The 23,072-nt window shown below is 30.8% G+C and overlaps 1 protein-coding gene across 9 annotated transcripts in view; it reads left to right on the top strand.

The window, feature by feature from the left end:
• The window catches only part of Tusc3 (tumor suppressor candidate 3), a 326,107-nt gene that overhangs the window by 117,281 nt on the left and 185,754 nt on the right, over positions 1-23,072 (top strand). For all 9 annotated transcript variants that reach the window (XR_006847592.2, XR_006847593.2, XM_058573132.1 and 6 more), the window contains exon 6: positions 16,553-16,642. Coding sequence is in view for 7 of the 9 variants with exons in the window: in XM_058573132.1 (XP_058429115.1) it covers positions 16,553-16,642 (90 nt within the window). In the remaining 2 variants the exon portion in view is untranslated. The remainder of the gene's footprint in view (positions 1-16,552; positions 16,643-23,072) is intronic.

Genomic DNA, 23,072 nt, shown 5'->3' on the forward strand with positions numbered 1-23,072 from the left:
ATGAAACAATATAAATAAAAAATGGGAGAAAACCATAATCATATTAATGTGTTTATGTGCATTGTGTAAACAAACATAATACTCTAATAAAATGCAGTTTTCCCACAGGATAAAAGTCAGTGAGAAACTGGTGCAAGAGAAATACTTTAAAGGCAAAGGTACTAAAAACAAAAGAATAGAAAACTACAATACCCAAAACAGGCCTAAATAAATGTAGAGATACCCTATATTCAAGATCACAAAATTTTATATTGTCATGTTATATTTCCTTCAGATATACCTATGGTTTTTTTCTCCTGGTTAGAACTCCTAAGATGGTGATTGGGCACAAACATTAACGGGAGCGGTTTCTGGCACTGCTTTGGCTTCTGTATGAACAGGGATATAGCACTTGGGAAGTTGCAGCCAAGCAGCTCAGATGACTTCCCCATGCCCAGTGCTGTTTGGTAAGTGGCAGAGTTTGTGGATGCATCCTGGTTGCCACCCTTGTGCCACTTTTTTTATGCTGGTATATATTTGAGGCAAAAAGTTATAAACTCTACCTGAGTAGCCACTATCACAACTTCTCGAAGCCCACCTGAATCCAGCACAGACATGTCTAGCATTCAGATTACATGGAAATGATGGTGTCATTGCTGCTGCTACTCCTGATTGTGCTGTGCTATCTTGATGCTGACTCCAAACAAACAAACAAAAAAACCCCACTCTGCATGGCATCACTAAGTTGGACAAGATTATCTCCTTTATCTTGAAAGAGAACTAATGAAATTTCTAAGGTTTCTTGAGGCCTTTGCAGAGGATTAACTGAAGGTGCATATATATTTCCTCCATTGAAGTTGTAGTCATTTATCAACACTAGATACTCATTCAAAGTTAATAGTTATTAGTAAGAATCAGCTTTCAGGGACTCCAACTGTCTTTGGTCCCTTTGTCATAGGGCTATAAAAAGTGGCTAGGAAACTATGACTCAGCATTTTTAGAGTTTCTTTACTGGATTTTTTATTTGATCCAACAGCAAGTTTGGCTGGGGATTAGGATCTTAAAAGAAAGAAAGACCAGTGGTTTCATCTTTAACCCAAAAGTTTCTGTAACAATCTGTAAGCACTTCCCAAGCATTGCTGGTGAGTGCCCCTTGGAATCTATTTCCCTGAACATCTGATGAAATGTCCCATGAGACCCTTAGGCTCTTGGAAAACGCAGAAGTCATCTCTTGAGTGCCCTGAGAGACCTTTAGGCTTTTTTATTCTTCTAGAGCAGCCATTTTGTTTAATTGCCCAAATCTGCACTATGTCAATTTGCTGAGCTTTCAGATGTCAAGGCGGTAATTTAAAACAAGTAGCAGAAATGAAAGTAACAATCAATATTTATTTACTTACTAGGTCAGTTTATAAGCAAGACATCAAGAAGAACTGATTCATTTTTCCCCCCGGAATAGTACTGGGCAAGTATCAAATGATACTCATTGCAGACAGGGAAATCATCTTACTATGAAGGAGTCTGCTAAAGGTATCTGCCTTTATTAGACCTGATGGGGTAAAGGAATTCTGAGTCAACAGGGTTCCCAAAAATGTGTCAGTGTCTCACCTAAGGCTCCTATGAAGGGGAGCATGAGTATCTGACTACAATCAGAAAATGAATATACTGGCTAGGCACCAAGTCTGGTATGAAAAGGGCAGCCTTCTCTGCTCAACCATCATGAGGCCTTTTGGTTGCCTATTACAACACTTGAAAGATGAACACTTAACGCTTGTGTCTTGTATGTAGACTCATCACATTTTAACCAAGAGAAAGTTAAGGTGGCCATAAGGCAAATAGGATTTCAAACATATAAATAGTTACAATGTAAGGATTTAGAGTCTGCCATTTTGGCTTTAAGGACATAAACATAACCTGAAAGAAAAGATATCCTATGTAAATTGCCAACAGAATGACAGCAGGGGTGGCAGCATTTACTTTAGACAAAATAGACTTTAAGTCAAAAACAAGACAAAGAAAATTATTGTATAATAACGGAAGAGTCAGTTTATCAGATGTGTTTAATAATAGCATAAATATATGCACTCACAACATTGGAATGCATTTTATATATAAAGCAAATATTAATAGAGTCAAAAGGAAAAATCGACAGAAATACATAGGGAACTTCAGTGCCTCATTATTATTATTATTTTTTTGGTACTGGGGATTGAACCCAGGACCTTGTGCATGAGAGGCAGCCCTCTACCAACTAAGCTATATCCCCATCCCCAGTGAATAAATCATCCAGTAAACCAATGAGGACACAGATGACTTGAGCAGCACCTTACACCAAATAAAACTAACAAGAATACACAGAAATTCCATTGCAACAGCAACACAATACACATTCTTCTCAAGTACACATGATACATTCTTTAGGATAGATTATATGTTGGGAAATAAAACAAGTATTAACAAATTTAATAAGATTGAAATAAACTCAAGTATGTTTTCTGACTAGTGATGTGAAACTAGAAATTATCAAGACACAAATTAGAAAATTTACAAGTATATGGAAATTAGCACACAAGCAAGAAGATTAAAGAAGAAATCAAAGGGAAATAAATAAAAATATAAACATAGCATGTTAAATTTTGTGATATTTAGTGAAAGAATTCAAGAGAGAATCTTATAGAAATAAACAACTTATGTGAAGAAAAAATTAGATCTCAAACAGGCTGACATTTTACTCCAAGGATGAAAAAAAGAACAAACTAAGCCCAAAGTTAGCAGAGGAAAGGGGAAAAAAAACAGTAAGATATATAAAACAAAGACAATAATAATAGAATGATCAATGAAACGAAGAGTTGTTTTTTTAAAACATAAAATAAACAAATCTTTACTAGCCTAACTATGAAGAAAGAAGATTCAAAAGGAAAAATGAAAGAAGAGACATTATAATTTATACCACAGTAGTACAGATAATCATTGAAAAGAAGATGTTTTCAAGGTCATTTTATAAGGCTAACATTACCCTGAAACCAAAGACTCTATACGAATACTACATGCCAATATCCCTGATGAATATGAATGCAAAAATCTTCTATAAACTAATGGCTAACCAAATACACCAGTATATTAAAAGGATTATACATTGAGCTGGGGCTGTAGTTCAGTGGTTGAGTGCTTGCCTAGTACATCTGAGGCCCTGGGTTTGATCCTCAGCATCATATAAAAATAAATAAAGACATTTAAAAAAAAGAGGATCATACACCATGATCATTTGGGATTTGTTACTGAATGCAATGATGGCTCAACATGTGAACCTGAACACGTTACATGTGGAAATTAAAAGGAACACTAATCATCCTGAAATTTTTATAACGTACTATCAGCAATTGATAGATTCCAAGACCCCCCCAAAAAAGCTTCCATGACACCATAGGTGTTATGAAAACATGATTTAAACGCTATACTCAATAAGTAAATGTTGTGTGTTGTTCAAGCATATGCAGTGCATTCAAAAACTTTGATCATGAAATTCATCATGAAGGATGAGTTCACAGATTTCAAAAACCAATATAATGTTTTGTGACACTAGTGTAGTGAATTTAGAATTAATATAATATATAATTCAAAAAAAAACATGCTTGGAAACTATCAGTGCACTAGGATTTGAATGTATAATAAATGAAATGTAAACCAAGGTCCAGAGAGAAGAAATGAGTTGATCCATATTGTAGCTAACAGCATAGTATTTCTGCTTATTGGTCCAAAAAAGAGTTTGGGTCCCAATTAAATTCCTTATAATATCTAGATAATAAAACAAACCTCCTCATACAACTAGTGGTTTTCCAGCCCATTCTCTGAGAATTTTTGGTGAAGATACAAGTTTCCTATAGTCTTAGAAAAATATGTAACATGCTGGATTCTCTTCACTGAGAGGCTTCTAGGATGCCACCACCTTGATATATGGCTAGGTAGACATTGAGAAAGAACTTTGACTTCTCCCACTTAATTCTGATGGCTCAAGACACTTCTTTTTTTTTAATTGTAAAATTATTATACTTCTTACTAAAAGTGAAAATAAGTTAAAATATAAAATGAGATTAAAGAAGCAAGTATTAGAATAATTACTCAAATAGGAAGAGGGTACTTTAAAAAAGCTGGCTCTATGAAAGCATCAATGAAATGGATATACTTAGTAAGACTGATCAAGGTAAAAACACAAACAAATAAGATGGGTAAAATAGTACCTAACTCTAGAAACAGTTCTTTAAAATTTAATACTATATATCACTATACACACATGTAGAGAGAGAGAAGAAAAAGGTTTTTATTGAAAACAAAATTATTTTATGAATATATATATTATAATAAAGATAGTAACCCTTAATAAATTTTATCAGCATCTGCAAGTTATCCTTGAAAAAGTCGCTTGTCCAGTACTTTGTTAGGTCATTTAAAAAGAAATATTCATGAAGGAATTATCTAACCATGAAAGCCTTTTTAGAGACTAGTAAAAGAGAAAATTCACACATTTTTAAAAAATTATTTTTGTTATAATTATTCAATCATGAATTCCACACATTAATGGATTTCACCGTGACATTTCTTTATATGAATATATTCTTCTCTTACTCCTCCCTTCTCTCCCTCCTAAATCTGGTGTCCTTTCCCTTCGCTAATAGTCTTCTATGTTGTTCTAGACATCTTATTTTTTTAATGCTTTCCACATATGAGAGAAAACATGGGTCACTTGTCTTTATTTATCTGACTCATTTTGCTGAACCTATAACATGATGATCTCCAGTTCTTTCCATTTTCCTGCAGCTGACATGATTTCATTCTTCATTATAAGCCCCAACTTCTTTTTCTTATAAAAGTTTTCTTTGGAATATGGTTCTAGTTTAGGTCTGAGCATTCCCATTTTCCTCTTGAAAACTAAGTACATAATGAAGAACAAAATAAAACCTCTGAAAATCCATTTCCAAGTGGCTGGAAGAGGGAAAAAACCGTCAGACTCCAAGTTACCCATGAATTTTGGCATTGACATAGGAGAATAGCAGAGACAGTGTAAGGTGCCCTCCTTTTAATGACCTTTTATCATAATGAACAGGGAGTTCTGAAGTATGGGTGGCAGATCTCAAAAACTATAAGGAAATATATATTCCCAGAAAATGAAAATGCTCTTCTAAGAAGTAATAGCTATGATTTCAAACTTCTATTTGGACAGATTCACTAGGAAATGATAAAATGAGAGCAGAGACAATGCTGAGGAACCCAAAGGTTAAACAAACAAACAAACAAACAAAAAACTTCATAAAATATCCCATCTAAACTCACTACTAAGGTAGTGAGTGTATTTTCTTGGTAGCAGTGGCTCTGTTGGTTGCATTTTAAGGAAATAGCCAGTTTTCTTAATAACAAAAATCAACTACTGAGCTTCAAAATCTTTTCCTCTCCCAGAGTAGCCTTTTGCTACTAGCCAGTTCAGAAAAAATAAACTTATTTATAATTTAAATATGAGCAATAAGAACAATGTTACAAAGGAGATAGCAGTGTCTGCACACATTTACTACAAAATTAATTATAAATGGCAGAAATACTTCCCCACACATAAAGAAAAGTTAACAGAAAACTTTGCCACAAACTTTGTGGAAATTAAAAAATCAGTCTGCTATGGATAATGAAATGTTATAAAAAAGACCATAAAACAATGTGAGAATTTAGTGAAGAGATGGCCAAAGTACAGGAATAAGTAAAATAGCACATGGCAAACCTTACTTATGAATGTAGAAGCAAAAATTCTTAAAAAAAAAAAAAGGTAGTGCTAACCAAATTCTTAAGTTATTCAAATCGCAAAAGTTAGGGTTTAGGAAAGGTTAAGAATTTAGGGAAGTATGAAGTAATTATAAGCCCTCACATTAATTGTTTCAAAGGGAAATATGATTTATGATTATAAATATGATTAGATGTCATAAAATTACTTTAATTCATCAGTCATGATTTTAAGGTTAATAAAGTATAAATTCTTAATTTACCTGATTATTAACCAGGTAAAGTGTACCTATTAAAATATATCTTAGTGAAAATTGAAAAATGATGTCTACAGTCTCCTACTATTTTTTGTTTTACTAGGGGGATTAGTCAATGTATAAGATCAGAGAAAGAAATATTGGAAATAACAATTATAAAGAAGGAAGCATATCACTATTTACCTATAGTAAGATTTGCCTATGATATAATTGTCCACAGGAAAATTCAGGAGAATTGATGGAGTTCCAACATTTTTCTGAATTATGTTCAATATCCAAAAATCATGAGGGTTCTTATATACTAAATCATTTAGACATATTATTAAAAATGAAATATCTTTTACAATAGGAATAAAAAATATATGGTACTCAAAAGTAAATCTAACATAACATGCACAAAATTTTTACTTATATCTATCCATCTGTCTGTCTGTCTGTCTATCTATCTACCTACCTATTGGTACCAGGGATTAAACCCTTTTATATTTTATTTAGGGACAGAGTCCGCCTCACTAAGTTGCTGATGGTGGCTTTGAACTCCAATCCTGCTACCTCAGCTCTCTGAGCTTCTGGGATTATAGGAGTGTGCCACTGCACCGGGCTTGTAGGAAATATTTATAAATAGGTCCTTGAAATGGATATATACATGTATAATACCTTATCTGTAGCAGATTAAAATATTGTTACAGCTATTAATCAGTTTCTTTTGCCTTCTTGGAATAGCCATTCATCCTTCCTATTTCATTTTTATCAAAAAAAAAGGAGTCTTTTAAAATTGAGAATTACAGAAAATTCTATTCCATGCTTTTATAATTATACAGAATGAATACTAATGTTACATATAACTAAAAAGAAATTGCCTCATAATAAAAAAGAATACAACTATACTACAACAAACAGGATTGAATTGGAAATGACAGAATAGAATGAAAACTATCTCATGCAGTAGGCACAGTAAAGCAGTTCTCCCTTCTGCAATAATAATTCGAGATTATGTATGCAAGCAGAGCCTCTTTGGCCTTCTAATAGATAAAGCAAATATAAATTTAAAGTTTGTATTTTTGAGAGCAACCAAGATAAGATCTATTAATTATATAAATTCTTAATATTTTCTTGAATGATTTAAAATTAATTAATTTTCCTCTAGTGAAAATAAATGGACACTATTTGTGACATTAATTATCTCAGTTGTTAATTTCAACAGTATTTTCGGGTTTCCCAGGCTTTTTTTCAAGTTGCCTCTCTTAGTAAAGCTACCCAGCAACAGTATCTCTTTTAAAGTGTTGTTGAGATGTTAAATTTTTTTTTGTATTTAAACATTAATATCATGCTTATCTCCTTTTCAGTCTATCAAAAATTGATATTGTCTCCACTCTGAATTCTTACTCTTTGAGAGATACTCTGTAATTATATTTTAAATTAGTAATTATTGACATTACTATGTTGAATATCTTTCATTTTTTGGATATGCCTTATGTTTATCCTTTACAATAATTGCAAAGAAACTTATCTTTTTTCATTTTGCAAACAAGGAAACAAAGATTAGGTTAAAGGCAACTTGTAGGAAAGTGATTCAATTCTGAAATTTGATTCCACATATCTGATGAAGTTCTATACTCTTTTCACAAAGCTGAACTTCTCTAAACCTGAGCCCATATCTTATATGTTGGCTATTAAGTAACTGGATATATTGAGCCATTATGATTGCAAATAAATGGATAAACACCATATGATTTATGTGTTAAATACTTGAAGAGACCAGTTTTTTTGCATTCTGTCACACAGATGTGTGTTTTACTGTGAATCCTTGAAAGCTCATTAATTTGGTGAAGCAGAAGGTATTATAACATTCACAGACACATACTTCAGGAGGCAATCTTGGCAGGTATGCCTGCTCCCCAATGACAGCCTATTAGAACTCAATAACTGGCTGCAGAAAGCCAGACATATTTTTAAACAGTAACTCTGCACTGATAATAAAATGTTGAATTAAAAAAAAATTTTGCATCTCTCCCTGCTTTTCTTATTGATGTGGAGATAAACAAAACCATGGTGGCTTTGATTTATCTGTTGATTCACAATGTAAACAATTTAAATCATCTGAGGAGTAAAATTAGATATATAATTTATTTTTTTTTTCATTTTCTGCCTTCTTCCATCAGCATCACCATTACCACCAAACTTAATTCTTCATTTATATGGCAGAAAATTGGATTTATTTATTTTCTATTTCTCTTAATCTAGTTTTTGATATTTCCTTAGAAATTTAAGACATAATCTAAAGTGATGCCCCATTTATTGAGATTCTCAAATATTTGTCTACTTAAAATAAACAATGTCTCATTCTGATTTGGAAGTTTGAATGTATTTCTAAAAAAAATAGTAAAAATACTCTCAGTGAACATGTAGCAATTCTGATGAAAGTCTTGGATTGCACAGTTAAAACAAAACTCTTAAAAACAGTGAGGAGTTATATGAAATTAGATCACTTTAAAATTTTCAAAAAAATATACAGAAGGGAGAATAATTAGAAAAATAGTATAGTACAAACTATCTCCTTGATACTTCTTAATAAAGAACAGGACTAGCTACAAATAACTGATGCATTTTTTACTAGTGAACCTATGCAAAAGTACTTCCTAGTGGTATTTCCTAGTGATAATGAGCCCTCAGTTTGGTGTAGACTATATTCTAAGACTTTATTTTCATTGTTGTATTCACTTTATTTTGTATGACTCACAGGAAGAATAAGAATGATATGTATATTGGGGAAAGGAATGACTCATAGGATAAGAATGAAATGTATGTATATTGAGGATAGGAAGTTATTGCTTTAGTGTATAGGACAAACAGAAATCCTGTAACTTCCTGATAAAGAGCAATTAAAACATACATATATTAAAACATAGATCTATTAGGGCTTCTGGTTGTTGAATTTTAAAACACATAATAGAAATGTACTCATGAATAGATCCTTCTGGTTTCATACTTCCTAGAACAGGGTGGAGGGAACAGAAATACTTGTTCACTACTGTATGTAGAAGCTTATGATTGTTTCTGGATAAAATATGCATCATTGATTGGTTATGGTTTCACTCCCTTCTCCCTTTTGCTATCCCCAAACATGAAGGTAATGGACAGTGAGTGAACATAATACCTGCTTTTTGATATGTTTAATGTAGAATGGTTCAATAAAATATTGAACTACGGGTGTACATAATATTATAATTCATATATACACAATAGAATGTATAGTGTTTAAAATGCTACTTACTTGGAGCCTATAATGCAGATCTTCATGGCAGCTTAAAGCTCTTCATAGATTTTTGTCATTTCAAACCAGATATTATTGTGATGAGTAATGACACTCATTTTCAAACACAAAGAAAAGCATCCTAAGAATATATTGCTAAAAGCATGTAAAATAAAACATAATTTAAAATATCTATTAACCCAACCTTTATTATCATTGTAAACCACAGTAGGTTAGAAGCTATTTTCTGCCTGTTAGCTCAAATTATCTGTATTAGTAGGATGATTCAAATACCCCAACATTTCTTCTGCACCAGAAGAAATTATATCAGTTTCATTACTTAAATTTTCTGAAAAGCTTAAGAGCTGAAGATTATATACACTACTTAATTTTCACACTTATGAAAGGTTCTTTGGCATATATGCTTTGTGATTTATTAGAATAATTATATTTCTTATTTCTTTCAAAGCTACAGGATGGCTGTGACCTAAGAGATGTTGGAAGAGGACTTTCATTCTTCCAAACTTATTTGAAAAGAATTGTATGCTTTTAGTGTTAATGGTTACTATCTTTGTGATTTATTGTTTTGTTCACTATGAGGAGTGAATAATTGGTCACTGTTGTTTGTGGATGACCCTTAATGGTTTTGGCCATCAGGCAATGGAGTCCTCTGGCCATTTGAAGATAGGAATGTCTATTTGCAAATAGGTTATTTCTATGTACAGGCAAATGAATATTTGTATAAAGACTTATGACTATAATATAATGAAATGAGTTTATATTTTTCTTAATAAATCTAGTTACTAATTTTCTGTAATGAAGAGAAGCAATGGCCTCAATAACAGAATTTAAATTACCCATATTATGGACAGAAATTTGTAGAAATTTTTTTAGCGTTTGAATGTGGTTGCCTGAATCTTTTGCTTCTAACAGTGACAATTACTTAGCCTGTGAAGTTCCTCAACACTCCATGCCTCTGCTAATCTTAATTGAACTCATTGGTGATTATAAATAATATTTATTGAACAGTTATCCTCAGTGTATCCTTTGGTTAGCCTTTCTATCAAATTATATACCTTATCTTAAGAAGCCTTTCTTGGTAACTGAAAGAATCATAAAACATTTCCTACCTTTTTTCTTACAAATATAGTCTATAGAATGAGTACAGTACAATAATGATAACATTTTTACAGAAGATTTTTATAAAATTGAATATGTTAACCACATTTTTAAAAACTCAGTACAAATAATTCACTTGTGAATAGTAGAAATTGAGTAGTATATGAATTCCCTGACAAGCTTTTCTGCTGTTACTCTGGTCATTTATACCAATTGTTAGTTAAGTGATGAAATGTCATTAAATTACTCAAAATTTAATAATATTATATTTTAAAGATAAGCAATATAAAAGAATTGCATAAAATCTACATAAAATATTAAATCTTGTTCTATAAAATTATGTCATTTGATATCTGTAGGGAATTGGTTTACAGATTCCACATGAGTATCAAAATCTATAGATGCTTAAGTCCCGTATATAAAATGAAATAGTTTTTGTATATAACGTATACACATGCTCTATATAACATGTGTATATAACCTATACACATGTTAATATCATCTTTAGATTACTCAAATACCTAGTACAGGGTAAATAGTTGTAATGTTATATCTTTAAGAATAAGTGACAAGGAAAAAATTCTGTGTGTTTTTAGTCAAAATTTCTTTATTTTGAAGTGTTTTTGATCTATAGTTGAATTTGCAGATGTGGAACACAGATATTGAAGGCCAACTGCATTTAATTTTCACATGTATGAACAGTTTACTGAACATTTGATTAATTAGGATAACTTCAAATTAACTCATGATCTTATTTATATTTTGTGCTTTGCAAGAAAACAAAAACTTTTGATTTTCAAGTTTATATCAATTTCATAGTGGAAATCCAAAACATATAAACCCAAAGTGTTAAAAGCATGTTATGATTTTTTCCTTTTTCTTTTTCTTAAAGATACAATAAGAAACATTTTCCCCAAATTAAATCTCTCCTCAAGTTCTATTTTCTAGGATAGTTAAAAGCACAGTTAACTGTAGTGGAAATGGGCATGAAGCACATTGTCCCTCTTTGGTCAATGTAGGAACTGAGGAGCTCATTTTGAAAAACAAGGAAAATAGATACACCTCAGGCCACTGGTGTTCTTAATTCAGGGTTACGGAAACCTGCATTTGAGAAAGATACCAAGTTATGTTGTGTTCAGTTTAAGGTTTATTGAATACTTACCTATTATAATACTAGAAGTTAACTATTCTCTTGCTACATTGAGGTTGATGTTTCTGTCATTTTTTTGTGTAATCCTAATGTTTAGATTGTGCATGACATGAAGAAAGTGCTCAGTAAATATTTTATGTGAAAGTTAAATGGATAAATACATTTCCTTAGGTTTAAGGAAAATTTAATATATGGTTGTTACTTTCATTGGTATTTATACCGTTGTTTTTTTATGACTTAGACTAGTACATGTTTTTATTTTTTTCCTTAGAAATACTAGCTTATGTTATTTACATTTTTAAAAATATATTTCTAGTTGTAGATGGACACAATACATTTATTTTATTTATTCATTATTTATGTGGTGCTGAGAATTGAACCCAGTTCCTCACGTGTGCTAGGTAAGCACTCTAGCACTGAGCCACAACCACAGCCTATGTTATTTACATTTTGATTAGTTTTAAAATAGCAATGATGGGTTTCAGTGCATTAACCTTTATTTATTCATGTTTATTTATTGACTAATTAACTAGAATTTGAAAGCCTACTCTGTGTACTCAGAACTATGAAGAACAACATGGAGATACAAAGATAGAACAAGGTAAAAAACACTAGGACATGAGCCCTGGGAATCTGTTCTCAGGGACTTTACTTCCATAGTGAGGAAGACAAATCAGACAAGTGCATCAATATGCACAAATGCTATGAAATAGCATATTATAGCATATATGTATGCTATTGTATATATAGTATACATATGATATATACACCAATTATTGTTTTTCTAAGATGGAACTATTTTTATAATTCTCCAGGAAAATAAAAATCTAGAAAATAAAATACTTTCCAAAGAGACAGCCTTTAAAAGTGTTCTTTGAAATGACTACAGCAAATAATCTGAGTGCTGTTTTTAACATTTCTATTTAGTCATTTGGTCTGAAGCCAGTATTCAAAAAGAACAATTATATGAAACTTTAAACCCTGAAGTGTCTGATTCTATGAAGAAGCAGAAAAATAAACATGATTGTTGACAAAAACTTCACAAGTCTTGAGATTTGGGAATTTGCTGAGGGCTAATAACTAAAAATCCTAAGTGAAAAGCTTCTGAAAAGCAGATTATTTTGTAATTTTTTGAACCAAAAATTAAATTTAGGCTCACTTACGGGATCTGACTTGAAAACCCTTAAAGGCTGGATTCAGTCAGACAGACTGAGTTTTATCAGAGTCGTAATTTAATCATGACTTAGTACATTACCATATTGGATTAAGTGGTCATATCACCAATGAAGTTGATAGTATCAAGGAAGTTGAGCATCTTTAATAAATGAAGCTAACACAAGCAGAAAGAGAATATCTGCCTAGTGCACTATTAATTAAATTAATTGAATCCATTGCTAACACCTTCACATAAAGAGGCTAATATTTCCAAACATTTAAAAAATAATGCCAGTGTTATTTAAATTTTTTTATAATGTAAAAAGAGGATATGCCTCTCAACTTATTTTTAAAACGTTTTAAAATCTGATGGGGACATTTTAAAAACATAAATGATAGGTCGATCTTTCTCATGAATTCAGGGATGTAATTATTTTAAACAAAGTACTAGCATTTAGTGATTAAAAATAGTAATATGTCATCAAATGTTTTTTTCAGTAATATAAAATAGTTTCATATGTGAGAAACTGTCAATATAATTCTCTACACTAACAACTATAGAGAAAAAATATCTTGGTCATCTCGATATATGCATATAAGCATTTAATGGATTCACTGCCAATGGGAATAAAGAAAAGGATGGAACCTAAAGTCAATATCATAATTGATAACTTGAAGCTCCAGAGATAAAGAATGAGATGGCTTGTATGGAATATTGTATTAAGGCCCAGAGTGATGCATGAAGACAAAAATAAAATATATATGCATTCTACAAAGACTAAAAATAAAAATGCCCTATTAGCAGAAGATTTTGTTGTGGACATGGAAGAATTATTAGACCTAATAAGTAAATTAAGCAAGATTTAGATAATCAATGTGTATTGAATCAAACGTATTTGTATGTACCTGCAAAAAAAATAAATAGAATTTCAAAAGAAATCATCTGTTGCCATAGTATTAAAACAGTCATGTATCAATCTAATTAAAAGTATGTGACACCTGTACACTAAAAACTACCAATTATCATTTGGAGAAATTCTTTAAAAGATTTATACTAATGGTGGGTATAACATGTTCTTAGATAGTTGTCTCAGTATTTTAAATATATCCATTTTTACCTTGAAAAAATCTCTGCCAATTTCATTTGTGAAAATTAGCAGATATTCTAAATTTTTAATGACATGCCAAATATAAAGAGTAGAATAAATTAAGATCATATCAAAAGGAGGAACAATGCTAGATACTTACAGATAATCAACATTTATTATGGTCTTCTATAATTATGATTTTGTAGTGTTCTTTACACAAAAAATCATTTAGAACAGAATTGATAAGCCATACACAGGGTCATATTTATATGGTAACTTGATTTATGACAAAAGTGGCTTTTCCATAGAGTGGGTAAGTATGTTGTTTTTAATAAGTATTGATGTACCAACTGGATATCCAATATGGGGGAAAAGTGAATTTCAATTTCTGTCTCCCTTCATATATAAAAAATCAATTCAAGCTGCATCATGAATCTAAATGTTAAATATAAGCAGTAACATTTTTGGAAGAAATCATAGGTACCTATCTTTATAACAGGCAAGGAACTTAGAATGTAAAAAAAAATTAGCTACTGTAATAGAATAAATACTTGATAAATGGAACCTCAGTATGATTAAGAACTTCTGTATTTGGGTTGAGGGTATATCTCAGTGTTAGACTGCTTGCCAAGCAAACAAACATGAGCCATAGGTTTCATCCTCCATACCCCACCAAAATGAGAGCTTTTTGCTAAAATACATTATTTTGAAAGTGAAAAGAATGCAAAGTCACAGTTTTGATAAAGATTATTTGCTTTGTATATATTGAACAAAGAATTGCATCCAGAAATATAAATAACTTTAACAAAAAAATAACAGGCAGGTAACCAAATATTAAGAGGTCTTTTGATGGGAAGTTCATAGAACTATCCAGATTTCAATGAAAATTTGAAAAAGTATTCAACTGCATTAATCAGCATAAAAGTGCAAAATAAAACTGTAGTTTGACCCTACCACACCTCAGTCACATTAAACATGAATTGTTTGTGAAGATTTTTATCCACCAAAACTCCTATTTGGAAGATAAATTTAATTTAGGCTCCTGAAAAATGTTTCATTGTATCTACTAAAGGTGAGTATTCATACTCTATAATGTTGCATTTTCAAGAAAATGTTAGTAATGTTTAGGAAAAGACACAAGAGGGCTCCTGTCTTTCTGACAGTGTTCCATTTCTTGAATTCAGCTGATTAAAGGAGTGTGCTGATTTTCTAAAAATATATTTATCTGTTTACCCTTACGGGTTAGGCCCTTTATTATATAAATATTTTAGTCAAATAAAAATATGAAATTCTATTAAAATTAATTGCAAAAATTAAAATTTCCAGATTAATGAAAGTAATGAAATGGTGATATTCATTTGTTAAATCAAAAAAGGAAGCATCATTTACACTTATTAAAGAATATTTAAATGTGGGCTATTTTACATTGCAGAAGTTTATGTTTATTCAGTTTATGTTTAAATTTATGTTTATTTATGTTTATGTATTGTCTTATGAGAAAAGTGCTATAGTTATATGAGTAATTATAAGTACTGTAAATGCATCTGTTAATACTTCAAATGACTCAGCAGAGTATTTTATATTTAAGCCTGCTTTTATTAAACTGGTTCCTGGAATCTTGAATAAATCATGTATTAAAGTGCATATTAAGGAGCATTTATATCTAATTTTAACATCACAGTCTTTTTAGAGAATTTAAGCATCTCAAGTACTAGAAAAACTGGTGATATCTGTTTCCTTATTTGATGTATTAAATCACGAGACCCAATGTGGATCTAAAAACTACCATAAATTTAGGTAATTATGAGTGCAGATAATATGTTGAGATATTAGCTATAACTTATAATTTGGGACTCTTATGATCTGAAATATATTTCTCTCATTGGCAAAACTACAGGTCCTAATAAAATTATTGTGATCTGCTACTTACTTTCATAGTTGAAGGAAATTACATATGTTAGTTATAAGATAAAGTGAATGTTTGTTTTTATCCCATTGAAGAGCAAAGGTGTTCAGGGTCATGAATTTAAAGATTTTATGTGGTTTAAACAAATCACCCTTACACATGTGTTGTAGTGATTGATCTGTGACTTCTGACTTATATATTCTCTCCCCCCCCCCTCTTTTAATGCCTAGGATCTTTGAGATTAGTTTTTCAAATATATATATATATATATATATATATATATATATATATATATATATATATATATATATATATATAATCTCATAGGCCCAGCCGGCATAAAAATGATCTCTTAGTTATCCCTGGCCGTATTTTTTCATAATTTCTTCCATCTCTAAACATTTGCTGAAGTTACTGTTCTACAGTGTGCTTCAAGCAGTTAAATACTTATGGGGATATAAGTGTGTTAACCTAAAAATGTAGGCTTTTGGTGATATAAGCTAATAAAGGAATGAGTTTTAGAAAATCTAGATCATTATCAGGTCTCACTGAAACATCAAAAATCTCATCTGTGCTTTTGACTAGCTCAGGTTGGCACGTATCAGATTGTCTGTCACCATGCCAGATACTTTACATATGTTATCCAATTTAACCATTAGTGTATCTCTTTAGTAGAGTTGGTATCTGAGTTCTATAGACATGGAGTCTGACAGGAAAATAAGTAATTTACCCAAAGTTCCATGGTTATATGTTTAGTAAATTTGAAAACTTTTAAAGTGGATACTAACGTAGGATATTTTTAATGATGACCATTTTTTTTTAAAAAAATACATCATTTTAGTATTCTCTGATTTATATATTGAAACATCGTAACCTTTTTTTCAGTGTATAGTCTTTGCTATGACATCTGGCCAAATGTGGAATCATATTCGTGGACCTCCATATGCTCATAAGAACCCACACAATGGACAAGTGGTAAGCGTGTTTTCTAACCATTGGTATTCTAAACTTAATTCTTACTTAATGATAGGAATCAGAAATTAGGTTTAGCATTTATAATAGAGGATTCTATTCATAACTATATATTTTGTTTATTCTCACCACCCCTGTCACATGTTTACATGTGCGTGTGCACACACATGCCCACACACATGCTCACACACTCATACACATATAACTTTTTTTTAGGGTGAAGACTGCTCTCATGTTGATTTTTAAGATCAATATATCTATCACATCAATATATATGATGTATATTCTACTTTTTTAACTTCATAAATTGCTATGGTGAAAACATGTAATGCCACAAAAGAAAATGTATACACCTTATAGCCAGTGTACCATCAATGGTAAATTTAACCTACTTCAGAAGAGGTTAATTAAACCATCATTAAGATTTCTAGCTGTCATTATGGTAGAATGTTAAGAATCCTTTGCCAGAAAATGAAAAGTGGAATTGATATGTTTTTAAATTACTGGCAGATTTCACATTAGTCACTCACTGCTCCTGGATTCACTTGATAATGTTTATTGCCTTCCCTTTTCTTTTGATGGGTAGGAAATACTGTAATAGATCAGCATAGCCTAGTACTTTCCATGAAGCTTAGTATTAGGATGGTGAAGATTCAAAATACTTTTAAAATACATATTTTTCTCTAACTTAAAAAAAATATTTTATCTGTTCTCCCACTTTGTTCTTTTCTCTTGCTGCTGGAGTTTTTGGAAATGAGTGCTTACATTACATTTCATATATAAATATTTCAGTAGATATCCCTTGATGCGGGATAGCTTAATCAGGTTTTAGGAACTAATTGCATATTATCAGACTAGCAGTCATTTATACTGTATAATAAGCAATTTGGTCTTAACGGTTTTACAAACATTTTCAGATTTCTCCTATAGATGGTAAAGTTACAGTCAGCATTAGACTATATGGATAATCATCTGCCATAAGTTAATCACACATGACTTTTATATTGTTGATGGTTTTGAAATGTCATTATATAAAGAGAAGAATGATTTCAACTTGCCTTCAACATTCAAAATCAAGTTATTACAAAGAAAATTGGATAGTTATGGAGCAACAAATCATTCCCTTATCTTTAAATCTTCACCATAAATTCAATCTCATCAGTGATACCACCTACCACCCTGTTTGAAAAGTCCTTTTTTCTCTTATAAAGTGAGTCCTTATACTCACTTTCTCCTTTTCCTGTTTTATTTTTCCTTAATAGCATTGATCACCTTATAATATGATGTAATTTACATATTTTGTGTCATTTCTGTTGTCTTTCACTGTGACTCCAATATTATATATAAGCTTCTGACAGCACAGATTTTTGTCTGTTCTGGGCACTGATATATTCCTATCATATAAAAATGGGACCAATGCAAAGATTTGGTCACTGTTATGATATTTTTAAATGTGTATGTTTAGGAAATATCATAAATTTATAATTACTGATATTTTTTAATATTTATTTTCAGTTGTAGTTGGACACAATACTGTTATTTTATTTTATTTATTTTTATTGGTGCTGAGGATTGAGCCCAGGGCCTCGCACATGCTAGGCAAGCGCTCTACCACTGAGCCACAACCCCAGTCCCATCATTACTGCTTTTTTTTTTTTTTTTTTTTTATAAAAAAACCTTTTTTTTCCTTGAGTTTTATTATTTAGAAAAACTAGTTTTAAGGGAATTAGGATTTATATACTTTTGGTTAAGCAATAAGTTTTATTTCAAAGTTTTACATTACATTCCAAATTTCAAATTTTTCTTTAAAAGCTGAACTTAGATAATATAAAAACAACAATGTAACTATGACAATTATTATTCACTTGGTATATATTAATTGTATCTTTATCCAGTGTAAAAGTCTTTAAACTGTAAGATTTCTTTAAAAAAATTTTTAAATTGTTATTATTAGTTATACATGACAGTATTTTGACACATTGTACACAAATGAAACACAACCTCTTATTCCTCTGGCTGTACATGGTGTAGAGTCACACCAGTAGTGTAATCATACAAGGATATAGGGTAATAATGTCTATCTCATTCTACCATCCTTCCCATCCCCACAGTCTTTATTATTTTTTAATATTCTTCTAGGACAGCATGTCTTAGGCTAAAAAATTCTTTTTATTAATGTTTCTATTTCATTAAAGTATATAAAATTGATCGACTTTCTTATGTAATATTTTAATATGTCTATGTGATCTGTGTCCTTGTTTTCTTCACTGTTTTGTTCTTGAGGCTCTGTCCTCTTGCATATGGTTTACTGAAGTGTGCTTTAATGATGAAACTTGCACTGATAATGACAACAAAAGCCATCTTTTGTTGATTATTGAATGTCAGGCACTAGGCTATGTAAATGAATATTTTAGGTTATCACATGAATATTCCTAAAGCATACTTTTGTGGTAATAATAGTGATATGTGCATTTCAGTTACCACTTAAGTTGGAAATCCTAAATGGCTCCTGATTTCCTGCCCATTATAATTTTTCTTTTCAACCTGATACTCTGCTACTTTGTAGAGAAACTCAGTGTTAGCCTATTTGTACTGTTCATTGTTCTCCAAAGACATGATTTATTTTTCTGCTTCCATTTCTGGAGTATTCATTACTTTTAAAAAATCATGCCCACCATTCAGATATCATCTAATCTACCATTCCTCTGAGGTTAATTCCTTCTTTCTTTGTTGTCTCTCCTTTCTTATATACATTTATGCATATATTGTTAATCTATTTAGATATTGTAAGCTTTCTTTTAGTAGAATAATTTTTAATGTTTCTAACAATGCTTATTAGTCAAATCCTTAAACATACAGAGTTTCTCTTAAGCTGTTTTTCATCTGTAAAACATGCATACCATTTTGAAAGATTGGCACGGCTCTTGAGAAAAGGTACTCTGAAGGTACACAAAGAAGCATAATAATAAAATAAAATTTTCTGTAAAAACCATTTTCCTCATGTATAAATCTAATTTTCAAATATATTTATTTATATTGTTAACACTTTAATAGAGAATTTAAAGAAGCTGAGCTTATAGAAGTAGAGTAAAATAGTGGTTACCAGAAGCTAGGGAGGGGAAACAAAACAGGGAAGGAGTTGAGATTGGTAAAAGCGTATAAAATTATAGTTAGATAGGAAGAATAAGTTCTGGTGTTCTCCTGCACCATAGGGTTACTATAGTTAACAATATTGTATGTTCCAAAATAACTATAAGAGAGGATTTGGAGTATTCTTACACAATGATGAATGCTTGAGTCAATAAATATGCCAAATAACCTGATTTGATCGTTACACAGGGAGTACATGTATCAAGACATCATTGTGTCGCATAAATATGTACAATTATTATGTGTCAGAAATAAAATTTAAATTATAGTCTCCTTGTACTAAATTTTGCAAACTTATTTATAGGAAACTATTATACCCCAAAAGCAGCAATCGGATTCTAATTTTTTTTTCAGATTTGCTAAATGATTGATGTCAACTATATTTTGATTTATGTTCAATGAATTGAGAAGTTTATGCTAAAACTATTAATGAAGAATTATGTCCTTTACTACTGAACTTTTTAAATGCTTTAGATTTTCACTATCAGATTCTCTATAGTTTCATGAAATATTGTCTCACTTTCTCTGAAGACATAGTTTCTAAAAACAATTCTGAGTAGGGATGAATTATTTTGTGTCATGTTTTTCCTGTATTTGTGAGGTGTTTTTTTTCCAATTATAGCAAGTACATTTAACATTACATCTACTCTCTTTAAATTTTAAGTATACAATACAATATTTTTAACAATAAGCAAGATTTCCTGGATTTATCTTGTGAGAGTTTTTCCTTTTTGAGTATTAATATTTCCCCATTTCACAAGTATTAGGTGCTTAGCCATCACCATTGTACTCTCTACTTCTGAGTTTTGACTGTTAGATACCCTAAAAAATTGGAACCCTGCATTTTTTGTCCTTTGGTATCTAGGCTATTTCACTTTGCATTTTGTCTTCAGGTTTCATCCATGTCACGTATGATAAGATTTCCTTCTTTTTTATTCCCGAAAAACATACAATTATATGTATATGCCACATTTTTATTTATTAACCTGTTAGTGGATATTTAGTTTGTCCCATTTCTTGGTTATTGTGAATAGTACTGCAGTGAGTATAAGAGTGCAGATTTCTCTTTGAAATTCTAATTTTAATATTTGGGACAAATACATAGAAGTGGGATTGTTGGATCATATAGTATTTCTGCTTTCACTTTTTTGAGACATTTCTATACTGTTTCCCATTAGATGTACCATTTTACTCTTCCACTAACAGTGTACTATGCTTTTCTTTTATCCACAACCTTGCCAACACATATGCATATGTTTATTTCATAATAGCCTTCCAAATGTATATGTGATGATATCTCATTGTGACTTTCATTAGCATTTACTTGGTGATTAGTGATGTTGAACAAACAGTTTTTGATGTATATATGGGCCATTTGTATGCATTCTTTGGAAAAGTATCTATTCAGGTTCTATGTTCATATTTTAAATGTAGTTGTTTGGTTTTTTGCTGTTGAGTTTTAGGAATTCCATATATGTTTTGGATAGCAGCCCATTATTTGATGTGTGATTTGCAAATATTTCCTTTCATTCTGTAGATCACTTTTTCTCTTTATTCTTTGTTTCCTTTGTCATGCAGTTTGATGTGGTCCTACTTACCTATTTTTTACTTTTGTGTTCATATCCCAAAAGATTATTGCCAGAACCAGTGTTGTGAAACTTTTCTTCTGTTTTCTTATAATAGTTTCAGGTATTATATTTAAGTCTATCATAGATTTTGAATATAGTTTTATATGTCCTGTGAAATAAGGGTTCAGTATTTGTTTGTTTTTGATATTGGAAATTGAACCCTTGGCACTTAACCACTAAGCCACATCTGCAGCCACCCCCCATCCCCCTAGCAACTATAAGATGCTAAGCAACTCAGTTAGACCCTATCTCTAAATAAAATACCAAGTAGGGCTGAGGATGTTGCTCAGTGGTCAAGTGCCCCTGAGCTTAATCCCAGGTACCCCCCCCCCCAAAAAAAAAAACAACAACAACAGCAAACAGCAGGATAGATAGATTCCAGTGTGTTCGGACATTGGAACATATATAATAATAACTGCTATTTTCACAAAACCATAAGGAAGAATCTCTATATTGCCAAATGAAAAAAGGCAGAAACAAAAATGTATCTGTTGTCAAATTTCATTTATTTAAGCTCAGAAACCAAACAAAATAATCTGTGTTTCAGAGTCAAAAAAAGTACTTACTTTTGAGCTGGTTGGATAAGTAATTACAGTGTGACATCAATGGTTTTCTGGATAACTTATTGTTTGATCTAGGTGATAGGTACATACATGAGATCAGTTAAAATTCATCCAACTTTATATTCTTAAAATACGAACTTTTTTCTATGTCATATTTTCCTATTATTTTTTTCTAAAACAAAAGCTTTAAATAGAAGCTTAAAAATGTTTGATCTTATTGAACCTAATTCAGCTCTTTCAAATAATATTTTTATAGATGTTTCATAATAAAACCTACTCAATTGATGGTTTACAATGATTAAGAGAGATTGTTATCATTGTGTTCTAATTTTTTTTCTTTATTAGGCATTTAGTAAATCCCCAAATCCAATATTATTAACTTGGAAATGTTTAGTACATATTCAGAGATAAAGGAACCTATGTTTAACTCAGTGCCTCTCACACTTATTTATGTCCTCTGTTCACTTTTTATAGGCACTAGACATATTCTTGGTAGTCCTCATAATTAATGTATAAAGAACTTTGACATATATTATTTTACAAGCAAAAGTACTATGAATTTGGAGAATAGGTATTTTATAAATGAGAAAAAGTATTATTCTGTGAGAATGCAGTAGATTCAGAATTAGAATCATGAAACTTATAATGTGACTAAGAATTACTCAAGATTAAATTGATGATATCAAATTATTTCAAAATATAAATTTAAAATTAAATTTATTAAATATATTACTATATATATATGTATATATATATTTAAACATATTAAATATATTATTAGCAGAAGTGATTAATGTTTGAATCTTTATGCTTATGTCCATTTTAAATTTTGATTGAAGTTCAAAAAAACTAAAGATTCTGAACAACTTGTGAATCCAGTAATACCTTTTGTTTTCTTTATGGATACTAGTTACATATGGTGAGAGAGGGCTGAGGGTATAGCTCTGTGGTAGAGCACGAGGTAGCATGTGGGAGGCCCTAGGTTTGATCTTCAGCACAGCTAGAAAACAAAAACAAAAACATCCATGTCGTAATACCTGTACAACTTAACTAACATGATCCTTTAAAAACACATAGGTAAGGACTACTTAG

Source organism: Marmota monax, unplaced genomic scaffold, assembly GCF_021218885.2.
Source record: "Marmota monax isolate L192 unplaced genomic scaffold, Marmota_monax_Labrador192_F-V1.1 WCK01_AAM20220418_F8-fsc00197, whole genome shotgun sequence".
In the NCBI taxonomy this organism is placed as follows: Eukaryota; Metazoa; Chordata; class Mammalia; order Rodentia; family Sciuridae; genus Marmota; species Marmota monax.